The sequence below is a fragment of the Gallus gallus genome, chromosome 6, assembly GCF_016699485.2.
Source record: "Gallus gallus isolate bGalGal1 chromosome 6, bGalGal1.mat.broiler.GRCg7b, whole genome shotgun sequence".
Lineage (NCBI taxonomy): Eukaryota > Metazoa > Chordata > Aves > Galliformes > Phasianidae > Gallus > Gallus gallus.
The window spans coordinates 13,069,000-13,087,060 of NC_052537.1; the positions used below are offsets into that span (position 1 = coordinate 13,069,000).

Below are 18,061 nucleotides of genomic sequence, written 5' to 3' on the forward strand. Positions count from 1 at the left end.
CTGCTGTTATTTTAGCATAATCAACTGCACTGGAACTGCGGTGGTTGAGGATCTGTCACCTTTTTGTGCTCTTCTGCAAAAGCTGCTACGATGCAACAGGATTTCCTGGGGCATGTTGCAGTGGACAGCTTGGTTGCACCTAGAACAGATGCTCTATAGAAAAGGGTTTGGTTTTTTTTTTTGGCTCCTTTTTCAGTGGTGTGTTTTCTGTGTGATTCACACAAGAAATTCCAATCCAAGACCAGTGTGCACCTTCCAACCTCCAAAATCAGAAAGTAAACTAGAGCTAATGTTTTAAGAGTAGATCAGACCATCCACAGTCCTCCCAGTTTTTATATTCACTGGAGAATCTGTTTGTAAGAGACATCAAACTTCAGAAGGTCTTCAGTAAAACTCAACATGGATAATCAGAAGCGTCGGGATAATTCCATAAAAAGGTTTTACACAACATGTAAACAATTCTATTTCTTGCCCAAAACAAACAGCACACGAAGAAAAAAAAAAAAAAGGAAAAGAAAAACCAAACAAAAAAAAACCCCACAACAAACAAAAAAACCCACCAACAGAGAAAACAGGGAGAAGTGGGAGGAAGTCGTGCAAGCTTCAGCATTGAAGAAGAATTCTACAGCTGGAACGGCTTTGAATTTTCATCTGGTTTAACCTCACAGTGACTACTGTAGGTCTGAAATTGGGATGCTGCAATGTGCAACTTGTTTATTACAAATTTCCGAAGCTGTATTCTTGTAGTATGTCATGAATAGGTGAAAAATTTACAGCTGTATCCCATTATGTACTTATTTTTACAAGCTATATTTAAAGTGAAACCAAGAGCTTCTAATGAGCTGCAGTAACATTCAGTTTTCTTTATGAACTGATCTGAAGCTGCAATCCAACTTGGCTGATAAACTTGTTCCTGTGATATGTAGAACATGACTATAAGCACTGTATTTTTTTCTGTCTTTCCTTCGATTACGTAAAAGCAGTAGCTAAGAAGTTATAAATATGACTTCATCCATAAATCTCTACCAGAATGCAAACAGATAATCTAAAAATGCTTACCTTGTAATACTGCCCCATGTTGACTGTTGGAGGAGGGTACTGCCCTGTGTTCTGCTGGCTTGGCATCCTCTGTCCAGGATAGTTGGGAGATGTAAGGGGTCTTGGAGGGTTGGGAGTGGGATACTGACCAGGCTGGTTTGGAAACTGGCTATTTGGTCCGTACTGCTGGTTTCCATAATTAGGCTATTTCACAACAGAGTTGAAAGAAAAGAAAACAAAGATCTGTTTCTTGCAAGCAACTGTCCTGAATTGATTGTTAGTATATACAAAATGGTAGAATTAAAACAGAATAAAATCAAATCTCCAGGTGAATATTCTCTCATTTAGTGTCATTCATGCCTAAACCAGGGCCCTGATGGTTGGAAGTGAATATTCACTCAAAAGAGTGAAAGTCCCACAAACTGAAGAGTAATAAGATCAACCATGTACATCTTTCCCTGCATCTCAACACACACACACAACCCTTACAGTGTTGTTGAGTCCCTGCAATCTTCTGTCTATGCTACCTTTATGGTTCAAAAGGAAATTCTGGTTCAAAAAGAAACCTAGAATTGTAAAAACGTGAAATGCTCACAATATCTCTGTTTCTATAAGCACTACCAGCACCATCCTTGTGTTTCCTTTTCCAGATGGAGAATGGAAGCACAGAAAGAAAAAATACCTTAAAAAGATAGTAATTCTGGAACGCACAGAGAATAGCAGGTTGTGAGCAGGCCATGTCTTACTGCTCAACGCAGCTGCTACCCTGGCCCTGAGTGACAGCGCTTAGCTGTACCTGAGCTAAATATGAGTTGGTATTTGTCATAAATACCTTGCTAACTCTAGTGAGTACTGTGCCACAACTCTGCAGTCAAAATCATGAAAACTGTAACTTCAGAGGTAATAAAGTGTCAGTTTGATGATTAATTGATTACTAAGAAGTCTTCACAAACTAAGTTCTCAAAAACCAAAAAAACCAAAATACAAATAGCATCTACAGAATTTGTACACTGTCAGACCAGCAAGCATGCAACAGTGAGGCTCTAGTCAGTATTAACCTCTTGAGTACATGATCATATTCAGTTATGACTTGAAACTTGCTTCTGAAGCAGAAAAACAGAAGCTACAGCCTTCCCTAAAACCTTCAAACATGAAATTTGAAGATAACTATTTTTTATTTTTCTAGTTTTAGAGGAAGTGGTAGCATTTACAGAGTGAAAGATCTTCCCAGAGAAACAATTCCTCCTTTTTTTTTTTTTTTTTTTTTTTTTTTTTTTTTTTTTTAATTCCAGGTTCTTTAAAATCCAGTTTGTCGATTAGGAAAAAAACTAATCTTGAATACATAAATGTAGCTCTAGACATAATGCTTGCTATACTTTGTGCATGCCATGGTACTCTTTGCTGTATGTTTTCTATAAACTCTAACTACTGTTATTAAATTTCGGGAAAAAATAATAATATTCAAAGCTTTACAGCTGAGTTATAGCTATTACTATAGTCTCTGTTTAATACATAATTTCACCAGGAAATTATATCTGAAGCCAGTAACTGGTGGCTAGATTTATAAAGACATTTAGGCGCATACAGATGCAGAGAGCTAATGGATGGAATTCTCAAAAGCACCTACTGCCTAATTCACACCAATTTTAATAGTAAAATGCCTTTCTGCATTTTTAAATCCAAAAGCTCATCTGCCTGCATTTTTAGTTGTCTTAATCTCTGTATCATTTTGACCCTAGTTATACTGTCCAAAGTCACAATACAAGTCAATGGCAAAGTAATTTCGTATCTGAAGTCACTCAGATCTCACATAACAGCAGGAGAACTTAGAAATACTACACTCCAAATAAACTTATATTAGGTAAGTGCTTACAAAGAGGGACATGAGCTCAGCCCGATTTATATTCATCTAAGCACCCATGAAAATCAAGCCTCAAGAAGTCTTCAAAATAAATGTTATTACTATTGGTGTTTATATGATGTAGGCCCTGTACTTCCTTAGAACAATAAAACCATTGAAGAAAATGTAGACCACATACGTACTGGGCTCAAATGAAGTATTTCGCCCTTCAACATCTCTTTGAAGTTGTCAAGTGAAATAAATCCACTCTCATGAAGGAAGTCTGCTTAAGGTCTGTGAATCTACCACCTAGCATGAGAACCTCAAAGTGACTTTTTGGTTTCTTGATTTTAATGACTATAATTTTGACTAACATATCAAGGACCAATCTGAGTACTTTGGAAGCTAAAAATCAAGAGCTGCTGTCACTCAAACTTTACAAGCAGTATTCCTATCAAGTTTGGAACATAGATTTAGCTATTGTAGAGGGATGTGTATCACACATTATCCAGCATATAGCAACCTTCAGCCAAAATAATGCTATATATACAAAGAAAAATAAACTAGAGAACTTCCTACCTCTCCTGGGTACGGTCTCTTTATGCCCTGTATAGGCAATGACTGAGGACGCGGGCCCGGGTAGGCTTGCTGAGGCATCCTTTGCCCATGGGTGCTGAAGGGACTCATTCCAGGAGGCCTGGGTTGGTTCATGCCCATGGGTGGCCCACTCATGCTGGAAGGTGTCATTCCCGCTCCCATGCTTGCTGGGTTCATGTTGCCTGGCATTGAAGCAGGGCCACGAGGACCAGGCTGGTTCATAAACTGGTTGTTGTAAGCCTGAGTTGGACCCATCTGGAAAGAGGAACAAACCTTCAACGGAAGAAGAAGAAAAAAAAAAAAAGAATAAAATGCGACATGCATTTAAAATGGGAAGAGGGAGCTGAACATGCTTTTGGGGGGGGAGGGGGGGGGGAGGAAGGGGAGAAGAAAGGGATGTGTTATGTCGCATTTTCCTTCACTGTTCTCCAGCTTTTGATGGGTGGTGATATTATTTATAATAAAAACTCACTTAGAATCATAAAAGGCATAAGAGAGACAGACAGGCATGTCTACAACAAGCAACACTTTAAAAATGCTAGTCTACAGTGGTTAGGCTGCAAAGCTCACTGCATACATATAGCACTGTGCTACAATTTCTAAGATGCTATTCTTCATTACATCACCTGGCATATGGGCCCATATACTTCAAAACTCTGAGAGGTTTGCAAAAGAGAAAACTTGAAGCAATCGAACCCTTGTTTATTTTCAGAAAAAAATATTACAGCAAATCATGATGTGCTGGAGGCTATGGATCACCAGAAATGCATGTCTCACATAGCTGTTCAGGCAGACAGAATTATTAAAAAGCAAATCTCTTTTCTATTGTTGTTTCCTTGTCTGAAGGGAGAAAACAAACTGACTGCAGTTGGCAAAATAAGCAATTACTCAAGCAGTACAAAACCTATTTTGAGATTCTGAAACGTTTCACCAGGTACTCAAGTTTAGAGGTTCACAGGACTAGCAAAGGCAGCAATAACACACTCCATTAGATGTATCTGTAACTTCAGGTGATCTTTGACTGTTTTAAGGGACAATCTATGAACCACAAAAGACAGACTTATTGGGGAAAAGTGGGGCACTTCAACTCATAACAACATATATACATTCCACCAGTTTCTCATATAAGCATTTATAACCATGCTCATGCAAAAATATAGGTTGGCGCTCCAAATAAATAGAGGGAAGGCAGCCCAATTCCCTGTCATGGTCCAAATCAGGCAGGTATGAAGTCATAAGGGCTACATTCTTACCGGTCCATACTGGTTCATGTCCTTATTCTGCGTTTCCTGAAGGGCTGCCACAGTGGCTGTAGCCGTAGCTGTTGCTGTAGCAGCTGCAGCTGCAACTGCAGCGGCGGCAGCAGCAGCTGCTGGCTGGGTGAAATCGGCTGGTGGCCTGGTGTGCGGCGGGATGCCCATCCCTGCGGGAGCATTGGGGCCTCCAGGGTAACTGACCAGGAAAAAAGATAGAAAGAAGCAATTAAGACATGTCTGGTTTTGTTCGGAACCTCAGTGTTCCACATCCAGAAGAACTGTTCCAAAATCGTGTTACCAACTCCCAGTGAGAGACAGCAGGAGGAGGAATTCAGTGGATAAATGAGATACAAGAGCTGCTCATGTGCCAGCAGGACTGCAAGGCATCCCCCCCTTGTTTGCTTGTTTGCTGGGGGGCACTAAACTGCTTTGCAGCAGCTCTGCAGCTCACTGAGAAATTGAGCTAAAATCCAAAAAGTTAATGCATGCTCCATTTCCCAGTAATTTAGGGGTAGACTGCACAGCAGCATGAACGGACAGCTGCCTCCACAGAAGCACATTCACCTGCCTTGGTGGCAAACTATGCCAAGTGCAAAAGCATTCCTCCCTCAACCTGAGCAGAGCAGCAGGAGAGATCCACCGCAATCAGCTCTTCCAGATCTCGCACAATGAATTTTGCAGTTCCTAGACAGGTCTTCTATTGATCATAATATAAATGAAACTAAATCCTGTCTTTTCAACTCCAAGACTTAAAGTATCCTTATAAATATGGGTCAGTACTACTGCGCCCATTTTAGAGATGTTAATATATAGGTACAGAAACTTCATGGTTTATTCAAGGTCACTCAGTAGATCAGTGGCAGAGCTGTGAGATAAAGACATCCAAGTTCTAAGCTTCTATTCTTCACACTAGACTGATTATGTTAACAACCTTTCCAGCAGTCTTTGCTGAGGGGTCATAAATAGCGGTTTCTGTTAAGTGGACTTACTACTCTTCTTTACAAAGGACAGACACAGAAAGTCAAAATTTAAAAAGGCCAAACTATTACTTTTGGCCTGTTTTGCAAATGCATTATTTACTTTCCCAAAACAAATACACAGTTAGATCACATCTCTTAACAAAAATCTACACCCCTCCATTTTTTTTTTCCCCAAAATACATGCTGTGGTGCAAGTCTTTGGGCAGAAATACCCCATTCCTAAGGATCTACTGTTGCCTAATGCTCAAGTTTATTCCTCCATACAAGCGCATAAATTATGTCATCAATATCTTTCACAACCTGGCCTTATTAAATGTTAATCATTCCTAAGCCTGTGGTCTATTTAACAATCTCTCTTAATTAAAACTTTATTTGGGGGGTTTATTAGAACTAATTGATTGACCTAAGCCATTTCCATTTACTGTGATGAATTCTGTTGCAGTTTGGGTAGCTGATTTCTGAAGCTGTAAAAGCAGTATGCACTGTAGTTAACCAGCATAAAATAGCTACTGAGACTTAGCTTGCTTAAAATGCCTGTGTGACACTTCCATCACATCACTAAAACAAGCTTCATCAACTATTTACATCCCTTTTCCAGCTCACACAGGTAAACCTTACCTCCCACCAAAGCCTCCACTTCCAGGGTAGTTGGGTCGCCCATACATGCCCTGCTGTATATACGGCTGAGTGGAGCCTGCCTTGGCTGAAAATTGTTGCTGCTGCCCAGAAAACTGAGGGGAGTTGATTCCAGGGTTGCTGGTAGTCATCCCAGAAGCCATGGGATTTCCTCCTGGGTTCATAGGGTTGTTAGCATTTGCCATTGGATTTCCCAGCACCTGTGAGTTAAGAAACACGAGAATTTGAACTACATCAAGCAAATTGTGTTGATTTGCTGGAATCAGTAAATTACAATATAACCACCTTGTACTCTGAACTCTAACGAGCATATGTTTTGTTGAAGTCCAGGTGCACTGGCTTCTAATGATCTCTCCTATACCCATTTCCAAACTATCAAGAGTCTCTGATATCTAATTTTCCTTCACAGGGGGTAGGTTTTTTAGTTAACAAGAGCATTTACTAAAAGGTTTCAATAAAGACCTGCTAGAACCACATTCTTTAGGTGACACTGATCCAGTTAAGAGAAAGCACATTCCTTATTTTCAGTTTGTTTTGTTTATGTAGGACTTCAGAATGACTTACAAGTATCCAGCCCCACAGACATACTGTAAAGGATGTTGCATATGCAAAAACTGTTAAGAGTATGTATTTCCATGGCTTAGCCTGTTTTGTACAATTTGGTTTGCTTGCTTGAATTATTATTTTTCAATTGAATCAAAGATGATACGACCTCCTTTGAGATGTAAGCATGATGGTTCAGCATTTCTGCATGGAAATCTGCCCGCTGTTTAGGAAGAAATTCAGGAGTTAAAATCTTCACAACAGACCAAACCACAAGGTGGTGTTGAGTTCATCCAGTTTTGAGATGTGTGATACCAAATCTGTGAGTCCAACTCATCCCCTTGGGGAGCACGAAGACTTATGGGAAACCTTGCCATTCATCTCAATCTGCTCTGAACAGCTACAGCCAACCCCCATGTTTTAGAGTTTCACCCTTTCCTTGCAGTAATTCTGAAGAAGCATTTTCTTCTTTTTACCAAAGCACTTGCTTTCTTTTACTGCACATTCCTCTGGAGTATCATGAAGAGCTTAAATAATATAACAGTGTTCTTAAGATAGAACAAAACACCGAATCATTTTTTCTTTTTCCATCTTAAGTCTGAAACATTTCTGCAATGGACTAGCTTTCCATTTTCAGGCCAATGCCATTATGGACCTATATGTTTATATTTACCCAGCTGTTCCTCTCCCACATGGGATACCTTGGTTTTAAAAAGAAATTAACAGTAATAAGTGAGGCCTGGTAAGTGTTACCTATCTGTATTTTTTTGAAGGAAGACTGTGCCACGGTGTTTACGTAACTGCCATGAGGCTATCCATACGACTTTGCTCCTGAATGATTTCTTTTATAAATGACTCAATTAACAACATTTTTGTTTTTTTTTTTTTCTAACCAAACTTTTAAAACAAACAAACAAACAGAAAAATTTGGTAAGGGATCCAATAATGTTTGATTTGAGAAGCATAGAAAAACCAGGTTGGATTTACACACCACTTGCGCCCACAAAACATGACAATATGTTTAAGGCACTTCATCCATGGTGAAAAAAGGGCTATGTTGTCTGAGAGTATGACTTGTGTCTCAACCCTTGGAGAGTACGCTATCAGAGATAACCGGTATCCTTTTCATTAAAGCTGCTTCTTTCATATAGCATAATTTTGCATAGCATTATCTTCTCTAACACATTGGAGAAGAGAAAGAGAACTAAAGATGGAAAGAATAGAATGAAAATCAAATAAATATGTCTCTCGCCTGGAAGCCAGGAGATCCTGCTTTTGCTCCAAGGCATACTGAAATACATTAGTGAAGTAAGGCAGTACCAACAGCAAAGTTGAAGAGAGTTCAACCTACAGTTGGTAGTTAGTACCTCGGCATGGAGGTAGAGTTTGCAAACAGATCTCAGAAGCCCACTAGTATGCCACAATCTCAGGTAAAACCAACAGAAGTTGCCATTTGAGAATCTAGATAGAAACACTCTTTTTAATTAAAAAAAAACCCTGAACTAGAATTCCTAAGAGGTTTACAATCATACCAAAGCCGTGCCTGTAGTGCTTAAATATGTGCTATACCCTATCCTGACATCTGCATGCAGCTAAGTGGATTGCTGATTGAAGCTCTCAGTCACCTCCTTTCTGATGCTTCCAAAAAGAACACAGCTGGAAAAAAGAAAAAGAAAAAAAAAAAAAAAAAGGAAAAAAAAAAAAGAAAAAAAGCAGTAAAGCAGTACGCACAACAAAGAGAACACAGACACGTTAATGATCATAGGAGAATTTTCCCGAAAGCTTTTCATTTTGCAAGCATTAATCAAAGCACAAATCTAGCAGGGAGGCAACATAAAAGTGAAGCTTACCTGGCTTTGAGAGGTATTAGTCACACCCCATACCGTGGTGACCACTGATAAGGAACCTGGAGGCTGGTTGGTATTTTGCTGCCAGGGAACAGAGTCGTAAGGGAAAGACCCATCACTGTGAAAACAAACGTTTAGGAGAATGAGATTCTGGAAGGTTAAATGGTGGCAAATAGCTGGTGGGAACACAGGATTAACACCTCACATTACCTTAACTCCCCACTCCTTTTTCCATTCTTAGCTTAGCAGTCCCAGAGGCATAAAGTTTCTTCTTTAACAGCAATGTGATCTCACCAAAACCACATAGAACTAATGAATTCCTTGATTATATCAAAATACAGGGCTTTTACCATAAAGGTCTGTTACCAGTGAAAGTAAAAATAAACTCAAGGGCAGATTTTCAAACGGGGACACTAAGCCAGTTGCTCAGAAGCACTTATTTTTTTGCAATCCATCTCAAGCTCTTCAACAATCACTACTTCAGCTGCCTCATAACAATTCAATTAGATTTTGAGACTAGACTGCAGCTCCACTGTCTGCACTGGGTCCCCGAATGGCCAGAAGAGCCTTTAAAGGAATAGCAGTTCAACATCATTTTGAAAAGTAAATTGAAATTCAGATAGTGTTCTCCCACACGACGGATAAGCTGCATGCCAAAAACAGTATTAGCTAATCAGCATGCTACAAAATCAACTGCAGATATACAACACATCTTTCAGATAAATATGTGGATGAGAAGACTGGGTTTTTCCATTAGCTTTGTCCACGGATACATGCAAACATTTCTTACAGTTCTTTTCATAGAAAAACTTTAACGGTTGCAAAATGATCACAGGATATATACACACCATGTAATTAATGATGTATGTTCAATTCTGTGCAAGTTACTATTAATCCCGTCACCATAAAACACATCCCCATCTGAAATTTCCTTGTTCTCATATCATTACCTTGTAAATTAGACTTCTATTTGCATATATGTACACATATACACACATGATCTTTCCTCACCTAGATATAAGCCATTTAATAAGCATACAAATTGCTCTTCCATTACCAAAAGATCTTTACCTGTATTTTTAATCAAGAATAGCATTTTTGCTTGGATAGCCAGCTATCACTAGAATTCTTTATGGAGCTACCACGCCCAAAGAATCCATACAGGCTCTCCTAGAAACGTATGGGAGTGCTTCAAAGCCTAGGGGCTATGGGGACCTCAGAAGTAACTCGAGAAACACCTGGCAAGGCAACTGAGTTGCCTATGCCCCAGTGAGGGCTCTGGGGCAGATGAGGGAGGTGACTCTCCTGCATTATCAGACAGCAAACAGGCTTGGGCCACTTCTCACTTTTCTGCCATGAGCCAAAATCAAGGACTACATCTGTGTTTGCTCTTCATCTAGCTCATAAAGTCTAGCGTAAATCATTTAAGAATAGGAATTACATTGCACAAAGAAGCGTGTGCATGTGTGATAAAAACTGCCTATGTCCAAAGTGACCAATAATCTTGGTAATACCAATAGCAGCTAAGCTGAAATGAAATAGTGAGTACATTTTACAAACAACTAGTAAATTTCAAACAAATGCCATATAGCTGCATCAGCACAACAGCAGTGTATTAGAACATAATGATGAATTTAAACTGACCTGTTTGTTTCAAAATACCCAAATTGAGTTAAGTAATAATAGAATAATAAAAAAAAAAGAATTTAATTAGGGAAAAAATAATTTCCCCTAACAAATAATTAGAGAAAATTAATGGAAAACATTAATTCTATATGAGATGCTTGACAGGTAATGTTTATCTTGACAGCATGCATATAAAATGATGTGTGAATAAGGGCATGTTTAATGCCTTGCAATCAGTGAGTCCTCTTAGCCCATTTTTCTTTAAAATATTTTCTCTTACAAGGTTGAAAATCTTCCTAATTTTCCTCAAAGTCTCAGACAATGATTTTGGTGACTAATATTTGCAAGTGACGCAATGTTTCAGTGAGTCCCCTCTGTCAACATGGAGATGAATGATGACTAACCCACAATGTGTGACTACTACAAAGCTCTCCTCTTCTTTCCTGCTCTGAATGATGCCTCCTACTTTATTTCCTCCTCTGATGGCTTTTGATGATGTCTGCTATGTGATCAAACATACTTATGGCACATATGGATACTCGTATACTTCAATGACTACAAAGAAGATCTTGCTATGACATAAGCTGCTAAAGGACTCACTGCAGCCATTTCTCTGTACTCCCTAATGATGTGCTGCCAACAGGTAACAAAACCTGAGGGACAAAGAAAATATTTTGTAAGTGCAGGGGCAAATAAGAAGGGCAATGACAGACAGGGATCAAACCACAGAGTCACTGAAGGCTCTTCTAATGCAAATAAGCACTGTGGCTGGTACACATGCTCAAGCTTTGAGCTAGTGATGCTGTAGCTTACGATAAGAAGTTGTACCCATTTCTTCACTTTCTTTGCCTCAAAAGTATGTTTTTCTTTCCTATTCTCCTTTACAGTACACAGAATTCATCTATTATTCATCCAACTGTAGAGTCAGAGCATTTGTGAGTTGAAGGTTGAGCTAGATTCTCGCAGATTATGCAATCACTTCATCTAATTATAAAGAAGAGTAAATCACTCAATTTTTACCACATTACTGTAAAGTGTCACCTCGAGAAGCCATATTGTTCACATATGATGAAAGCTGCCGGCATAGGAAACCCAGAATGACACATGAAAGCTGGAATAAAAGACCACACATGGATTTGTTGAGAAACTTTCACTGCATACATCAAACCATGACTCCTACATTGTCCAACACAGAACTTAGCTCACAAATTACGGCAACTCTGAAATGGTGGCAGGTGTGCATCATAGAAGAGCAACTTATATACCTAATATGCACTTACTGAGCTAGATGTCACTTAACACAAGTTTTCCTTTGGCTACTGCAGTGAGGAATATTTAGCATCCTCCCAGTTTGTACTCCATGACACAACACTCTGGCTATCACCCCCTACACACGCATTTGAGTCCGACTTTGCTACGCTGGACACAACTCTTGCCGCACCTCTGCTGTGTTTCACAGCACTTAGCTACAGGATAACTTGCCCTTCCACTTCTCCACTCCTTTAACTTGCATTTCTGTCCTTAGACAACACAAGGGAATACTCCGACCATCATAGGCAAATCCATGTAAGTATCAAATTGAGACGTGACCAATCCAATTCTCATCTGCAAAAGAGCAGTCACTTCTGCTGTTACTATACAGGGCTGCATACTTCTGACATCCCTTTCTCGAGGCTTGAAAATGGCAGCCAGTAGGCAAAGAAGCTTCAACGTCTCCAGGCCAAATGAAGTGCTGCCTGCAACGCCGTTCCTGTTGAACAGTACAAGGGTAATTAAGTCTCTCACTACACCCTGGAGGGCAGTGAGTCAGTCTGGGCTCAGCTGGAGTCCACTAAAAGAGTACTGACTAAATTTATAACAGTGTTAATGAACCTATGCATGCTACTGGTCAGCATGAAAGGCCAAACAGCAGAGGAAGCCATCGAGCAAAGAGGAGATGAAGGGAAATACTTCTTCAATGATGATGTAGTGAAACTGTGACCAAGGTGTAAGGAGGAAAGATTTCTTAGCTACTGGCAAACCTACTGAAGCCACAGGTAATACAGCAGAAATGCCAGAGAGGTACACTGGCACATCTCTTAATTCCCAGTGCTAGAAAAACAGAACCAATCAGATAGCAAAGCTCTTCAGAATAGTTACAGACTTACGTAAGACACAGATCATCAGCTAGTTCTAATAAAAATAGCTTAAGTGAAAGCGAGCTCCGTATAGTAAATAAAAGCTAGGGAATTACTATAACTCACACATGATTTGTGGCATTATTTGGAAATGCTGCACTTTAAATATGTTTACATAACTAAAACTACAGTTGTCATTAAAGCAATTGTATGTGTATCAGATACTCTGTTTACATATCTTCATTGATTGAGGAAGGAGAGATTCAGACTGCTTAGTGAAGTACACATCCCAAGGGAATTGGTACTTCACATACTGTGGAGGAGAAGCATCTTCCTGGTGATTTGCCACATCTCTTGTTGGAAAGCCCAGGTGTCTAAACCACTATGATTTTAAATCACTCCCTATTTTAAACACAGAAAATCTACCAACTACTGAAGAAAAGCACCAGATGTTGGCTTTCTCAAAAAAACCTTTTCCCTCCAAGCACTGGCATCAGGTTTCACACAACTGGGCTTCCAGTGACTACTCTTTGGTCCTTACCCTCAAGCCAACTGTGCAGTTTTGCAGCGATCTGTAATGCCTCCGAAGCACAGTTGCTCCACTCGGCTGGTGGCTGACACACACACAGGCCACACAGTACATTAAATCTACAAAATCTATCACAACTCCTTCAGCTGTTATAATAAGAGCAGGTCATTACCCACATAACATTGACCGTCATTTCTCATTTCTTATTAAACCCAAGCACATGTAGAGAACACACCTGGCAATACAGACTGAAATTTTGGAGATCTAACCTCTGCAGTTATATAGCCAAAAGCCAAGTTATACAGCACATAGCCAAAAGCAGAGCAATCCAATCATACAGCAGCCATAGGACCCCCTGGCAGATGGCAGCTCTCCCTGCCTGTGCCTCTGCCCCGAGCAGAGTGTGCGTGCAGGGTGGGAGCACCCTGTGGCTGTATTCTTGGCTGGAGCCTCTAGGTGACACCACTTTAATACAAACTAACACAACAATTTCCAAACAAGTCTCCAGGCTCCTTCCTGTCTCTCCTCTCTCCTCCACCCTAAAATCCCATTCATCTGCAGTGAGAAAAAAAAAGGACAAATTCCACAATCAGAACAGGAGACAAAGCCCTTCACAACTCCAGAATCAATACACGCATTCCCTGTCCCATGCTGTCTAACAAGGTATGTAGCTTTACTTGCTCTCATCCAGGTTTAGGTTTTGCTGTATTTGGGTTTCTCAAATGAACAGTGCTCGCGTAGCTTTAATTATTAATACAGATTCAATTAGCAATCCTTCTTGATTAGGAATTCCACCACAAACCTATCCTAAGCATACTCTGTAAGAGAAAGACTGTTTTGCATGGTGCAGCGCATACACTGAACACACTGAAAAGGTGGTTTGAATTCATATTATCAAACAGGCCTGAATCTGACTGCATTTCTACTACTTTCTTATTGGTATAAACAAAACCCAAGGACTTCTTTAAGAATAAAATCACAAGAACAGATGGAATACTATTAGCAGTTTCCTGCAACACCAGAATGCTCCAGAGGAAGGGCTTCAGGTAATTTGTCCCATTTCAGTAAGCTAGGAAGCCCTAACAACCTATTCAGAAATAACAGATAGAGTGGAAATTTTTATTTTTGTTATTTCTGGCCAAACTTCCACTTAATCTGTAGTTGGCTGTGACTTCTATGAAGAAAAGACAACAGAAAACTGAATTTTGTTTCTCCTTACCGGCAATCAGAAACATTCTGCATCTATTTTGTTTTTGAGAACCCCCACAATTAGAAGGAAACAACCACTTCTCATTTTCATTGAGGGCTTTTTTTTTGTTTGTTTTTTGTTTTGTGTTTTTTTTTTTTTTTGCAGGGGAACAAAACAAATGCCTCACCAACTCAGACATATGCACTGACTTTACAGGGCTAACGTGTTTGGCTGAAATATTTCAACTGAAACACTCAAAGCTCTCTGACATCAGAATACTTTATTTTTAGTTCAGTTTGTAGGTGGTAGAAAGCATAATTACTAACAATTTTATAGCAAAAAAAATTAAACAAGATATCACTTGACTTTCTGTGCTGTGTTTTACGTATGCTGTAGGAACCATTCTACACAACTCATTCACAGAGAGGAAGAGGCAGAGCAAGCAGACACCAGCATAGAAAGAACACAAAGATGGCCTAAGTCAGCAAGGAAACATGAAGACTTACTTCATGTAACAAAGACTGTGTACATCCTTTCAGCACAAAGCAAACTATAAGCCAGTGCTGTGTATAGGTGCCCTAAGGTACTTACATGAAAGACAAAGGAAATAAGAGAATAACAAGCATGAATGCAGCAGTGGCTTTGGATGGCTGCAGTAATTTACTTTCCACTGATGACAGCTATGGGTTGCATGCCTTCCTCAAATACCTCTCTGTATTTAATAGTATTATTCGAGCAAGTTTGTTGCATAAATTAAGGCTCCATTGTATAATTCACTCAACAAATGTATATGGACAGAGCCCATACAAATCACTAGGTGCAACTATGTAACGTGAATATGAAAAGAACCATTTTGGAACCTTCTATGAAATTCTGTCTCCCTCTCTACCTCTTCAAGGCATGATTTCAAGCATTTAGATCTTCCAGAAAAACATCTAGCTCCCAAAATTATCCCTACAAAACTTCTAAAGTCCATTGCTTTCGAACAGATGAATACGTTCCCCAGCCCTGTGCAAAGCTCCTGGCTTCAAAAGCACTGAGCAGTCATCTCTGGAGTTACCTCAAGCATTGTCTCAGTACTGGATGTTGTTTGTACTGTACTGGGCTATGAGCAACGTGGACTGAAGAGAAAGACCAAAAGTGGTGAGAGGTCCCATCATTCACTGTAAAATGAAGGACAACTGCTTTCCAGTGAGCTGCCTGAAAAAAGCAGAAAAGTCCTGACCCTGAGCTCAGTGGGCAAGCAAAGGTGAGGCAGTCAGTAGGTGAAGGCAGAGAGCAAGTTGTCAGCCTGGAGGCTCACAGCACCTGCAGCTGGGTACCTGCCGCTGCTCTGCTAGATACCAGCACCCCTCGCAGGAGCCATTCATGCAGCCATCCGTACAGCCATGGTGCTCTGCAGGTGATGGAAAACACCTACGGAAATGGAAAGCCTTCAAATTTTACTTTATAGGCCTGTGGGATGGCCAATGGGGCCTGCAGGACCAGATGCTGCCTGCCCATCCCACTGGCTGCAGGGGGCCACACGCCTGCCCGACACCGCAGGCAGCCACGTGCTCACCAAGAGCTGGCGTGTCCAAACCCAGCCCTGGAATCAGAAAATGCATCGGGCCAACGACGAGATTAACCCGGGTGTTTCTGGACCTGCAGTCACCCACACCTCTTCACACACAGCCCTACGACATTCCTGCCCTCACCGATGTCCCTACACACGTGTGGGCACGCTCCGAGTCGCGGGTCACACCGTTCAGCCCTCAGTGTGGGTCACACGGTGCAGGTAGGCGATAGAAACAGTCCGCAACACCCTCTGCTTCGGAGCCGTGGGGGCTGTCACCGCCCGTCAGCGTGAGACCATGGCATCCCTCTGCTCAAAGGAAAGCAGGCTGCAGCATCGCCCCGGCTCCAAGTCGCGCAGCAGCCCATGCACCGCGCTACTACAGCCCGATCCCGGTCGCGCAGTCCGCCGGCAACAGCCCTGTCGTTAACACGCCACCTGTTACCTTCCCGAAACGCTGAAATTATCTTACGATCATTTTCAGCGCGGCAAACGCGGCTTAACCTTTATTGCACCCGGGGGCACAGCCCCGCTCGGCCCGTGCCCGACCTACGCACGTGTGCCGGAACGCGCCCCGAGCGCTGCCCGCAGCACCCAGCTCAGCTCAGCGCAGCGCCTGGCCTCCCGCTCCCGCTGCTCCCCTACAACAAAAACACACCCACCCAGCGGGCTACCGTCGCCCGTTGCCGTGGTAATCCGAATGCCTGGGTACTCGCTGATTATCGGCGAACGAGACTCGCATTGTTCACACCGCAGCGCGTCCGCTACGTTAATGTGAGATAATGGCAGCCAGAAGACTCCTTTTGTTCCCGGCTTTGCTGTTTATTCATAGTGCCTGGAGGTCAGCGACTGCTACAACAACCGGGGAAGGAGCCGCCGAACGCGTGAGCAGATTCCACTTCTGCTTTTGCCCGAGAGGGGACCGCGAGCAGCCCTGCGCCGGAGCGGGGCAGCGGGAGCTGCGGTCTGACTCACGCAGGTGTAGCGGGCGGCTAGGAGGGAGATGTGATGGACTTGCACTTCCGAGATTTTAGATGAAGCTGATTTACGCTCGCAGGGAACAGGAAAAAGCCGCTTTCTGCAGAGGCGGGGGGGCAGCAGAGCCCCGCCACAACTTACAGGAGGCAGCCAGGCTGCCTGCGGGAGCCGGGGCCACGGCGCCGGGGGGCGGCCGGGCGGAAGGGCAGCGTGGCGGGGCGGGAGCGGAGCGGGCAGGGGTGGGCGGCGGAGCGCGCCGGGGCCACGCGGCGGCTTCGGGAGCGGGGCTGGGCACGGCGGGGGGGCACGGAAAGGGCCGGGCGGGGAGGCGTCAGGGGGCGGCTCCGGTAATTCGCCCGTCAAAGTTGTCTGGGAATGCCGCGGTTGCCACAATGACACCAGCGAACGGACTATCGCATCGCATCTCCCTGCCGCGGTAAGTGGTAAAGGGAGAGGATAAGCAGACGGTGGTACCTTCCCCGCCTTCTGAGCTCGGGGAGATGTATCGATGCACGATCCCCTGGCTGGTGTGCTATTCCTCATTCTTGCAACAGCTTTCTCATTTGGAGAAACAACCGATTCCTATTAAAGGCATCGTCGGTATCTAATTAATTCCACGGGTTCGCCTTCACAGGTTGTCAGTGCTCTGTGTCAATGAGCGGTCTTTGTTATCGCTATGTAAAATCCGGCAGCGATTTCAGCAGGAATTTCTAAGCCACCCTGTTCTAGGAAAGCCATTAGCTCTCCCTCATGCAATTACTGGAGACTGCTTCCTTTTCTTCCTTTGCGATACTACAGAGACTTAAGATCCCAAGTGTACGGGAACAGTAGAAATAAACAAAATACATTCATATATCGATAATTTACTCCTTTTGTTATCTGTCTACGGAGAAATCCTGGGGAGGGTCCCATTTTCGACTATCAGAATGAATTACAGGCGCATGTAATGAGAAGGCATCAAGAAAAAGACCGGGTTTAGACAAAACACACGTGTTCATGCTGCCAAATAATCCCCTCAAAACAGAAAGGTAAAAAAGAAGCCGTATTTGACATCACTTATGGCAGGAACGTATTTCTCACGACCCGGGGCTACACGCAGGGTGCAGGCTGCCCTGACGGTCACAGGCACTCCTCCTTCAGTTACAAGACTCCCCATGATTTTAATGAGTGTTGTATCAAAGAGCTAGACAAAGTACAGCTCTCAGTGTCACCACACGGTTATCATGCTGGCAGTCAAAATTGGTAAAAACTAGGGATGTTGCCGCTGCTGAAGGATTTCTAACTCCAGTGCCATCACAAATGAGTTGGTTTCGCGGAGAACAAGTGACAG

At 42.3% G+C, this 18,061-nt stretch overlaps 1 protein-coding gene across 21 annotated transcripts in view; it reads right to left on the reverse strand.

Annotated features, from left to right (window-relative positions):
* ZMIZ1 (zinc finger MIZ-type containing 1) overlaps positions 1–18,061 on the reverse strand; it is a 326,060-nt gene that overhangs the window by 27,500 nt on the left and 280,499 nt on the right. For 17 of the 21 annotated variants that reach the window (XM_015288283.4, XM_046942997.1, XM_040702497.2 and 14 more), the window contains 5 exons: positions 8,741–8,855; positions 6,330–6,547; positions 4,729–4,927; positions 3,458–3,748; positions 1,060–1,242 (listed from right to left, as the gene is read on the reverse strand). In XM_015288283.4, the coding sequence (XP_015143769.2) occupies positions 1,060–1,242; positions 3,458–3,748; positions 4,729–4,927; positions 6,330–6,547; positions 8,741–8,855 (1,006 nt within the window). Of the gene's footprint in view, positions 1–1,059; positions 1,243–3,457; positions 3,749–4,728; positions 4,928–6,329; positions 6,548–8,740; positions 8,856–16,415; positions 16,939–18,061 lie in introns of those variants that run through there. The other 4 variants (XM_040702495.2, XM_015288291.4, XM_015288285.4 and 1 more) reach the window with 2 other exon arrangements.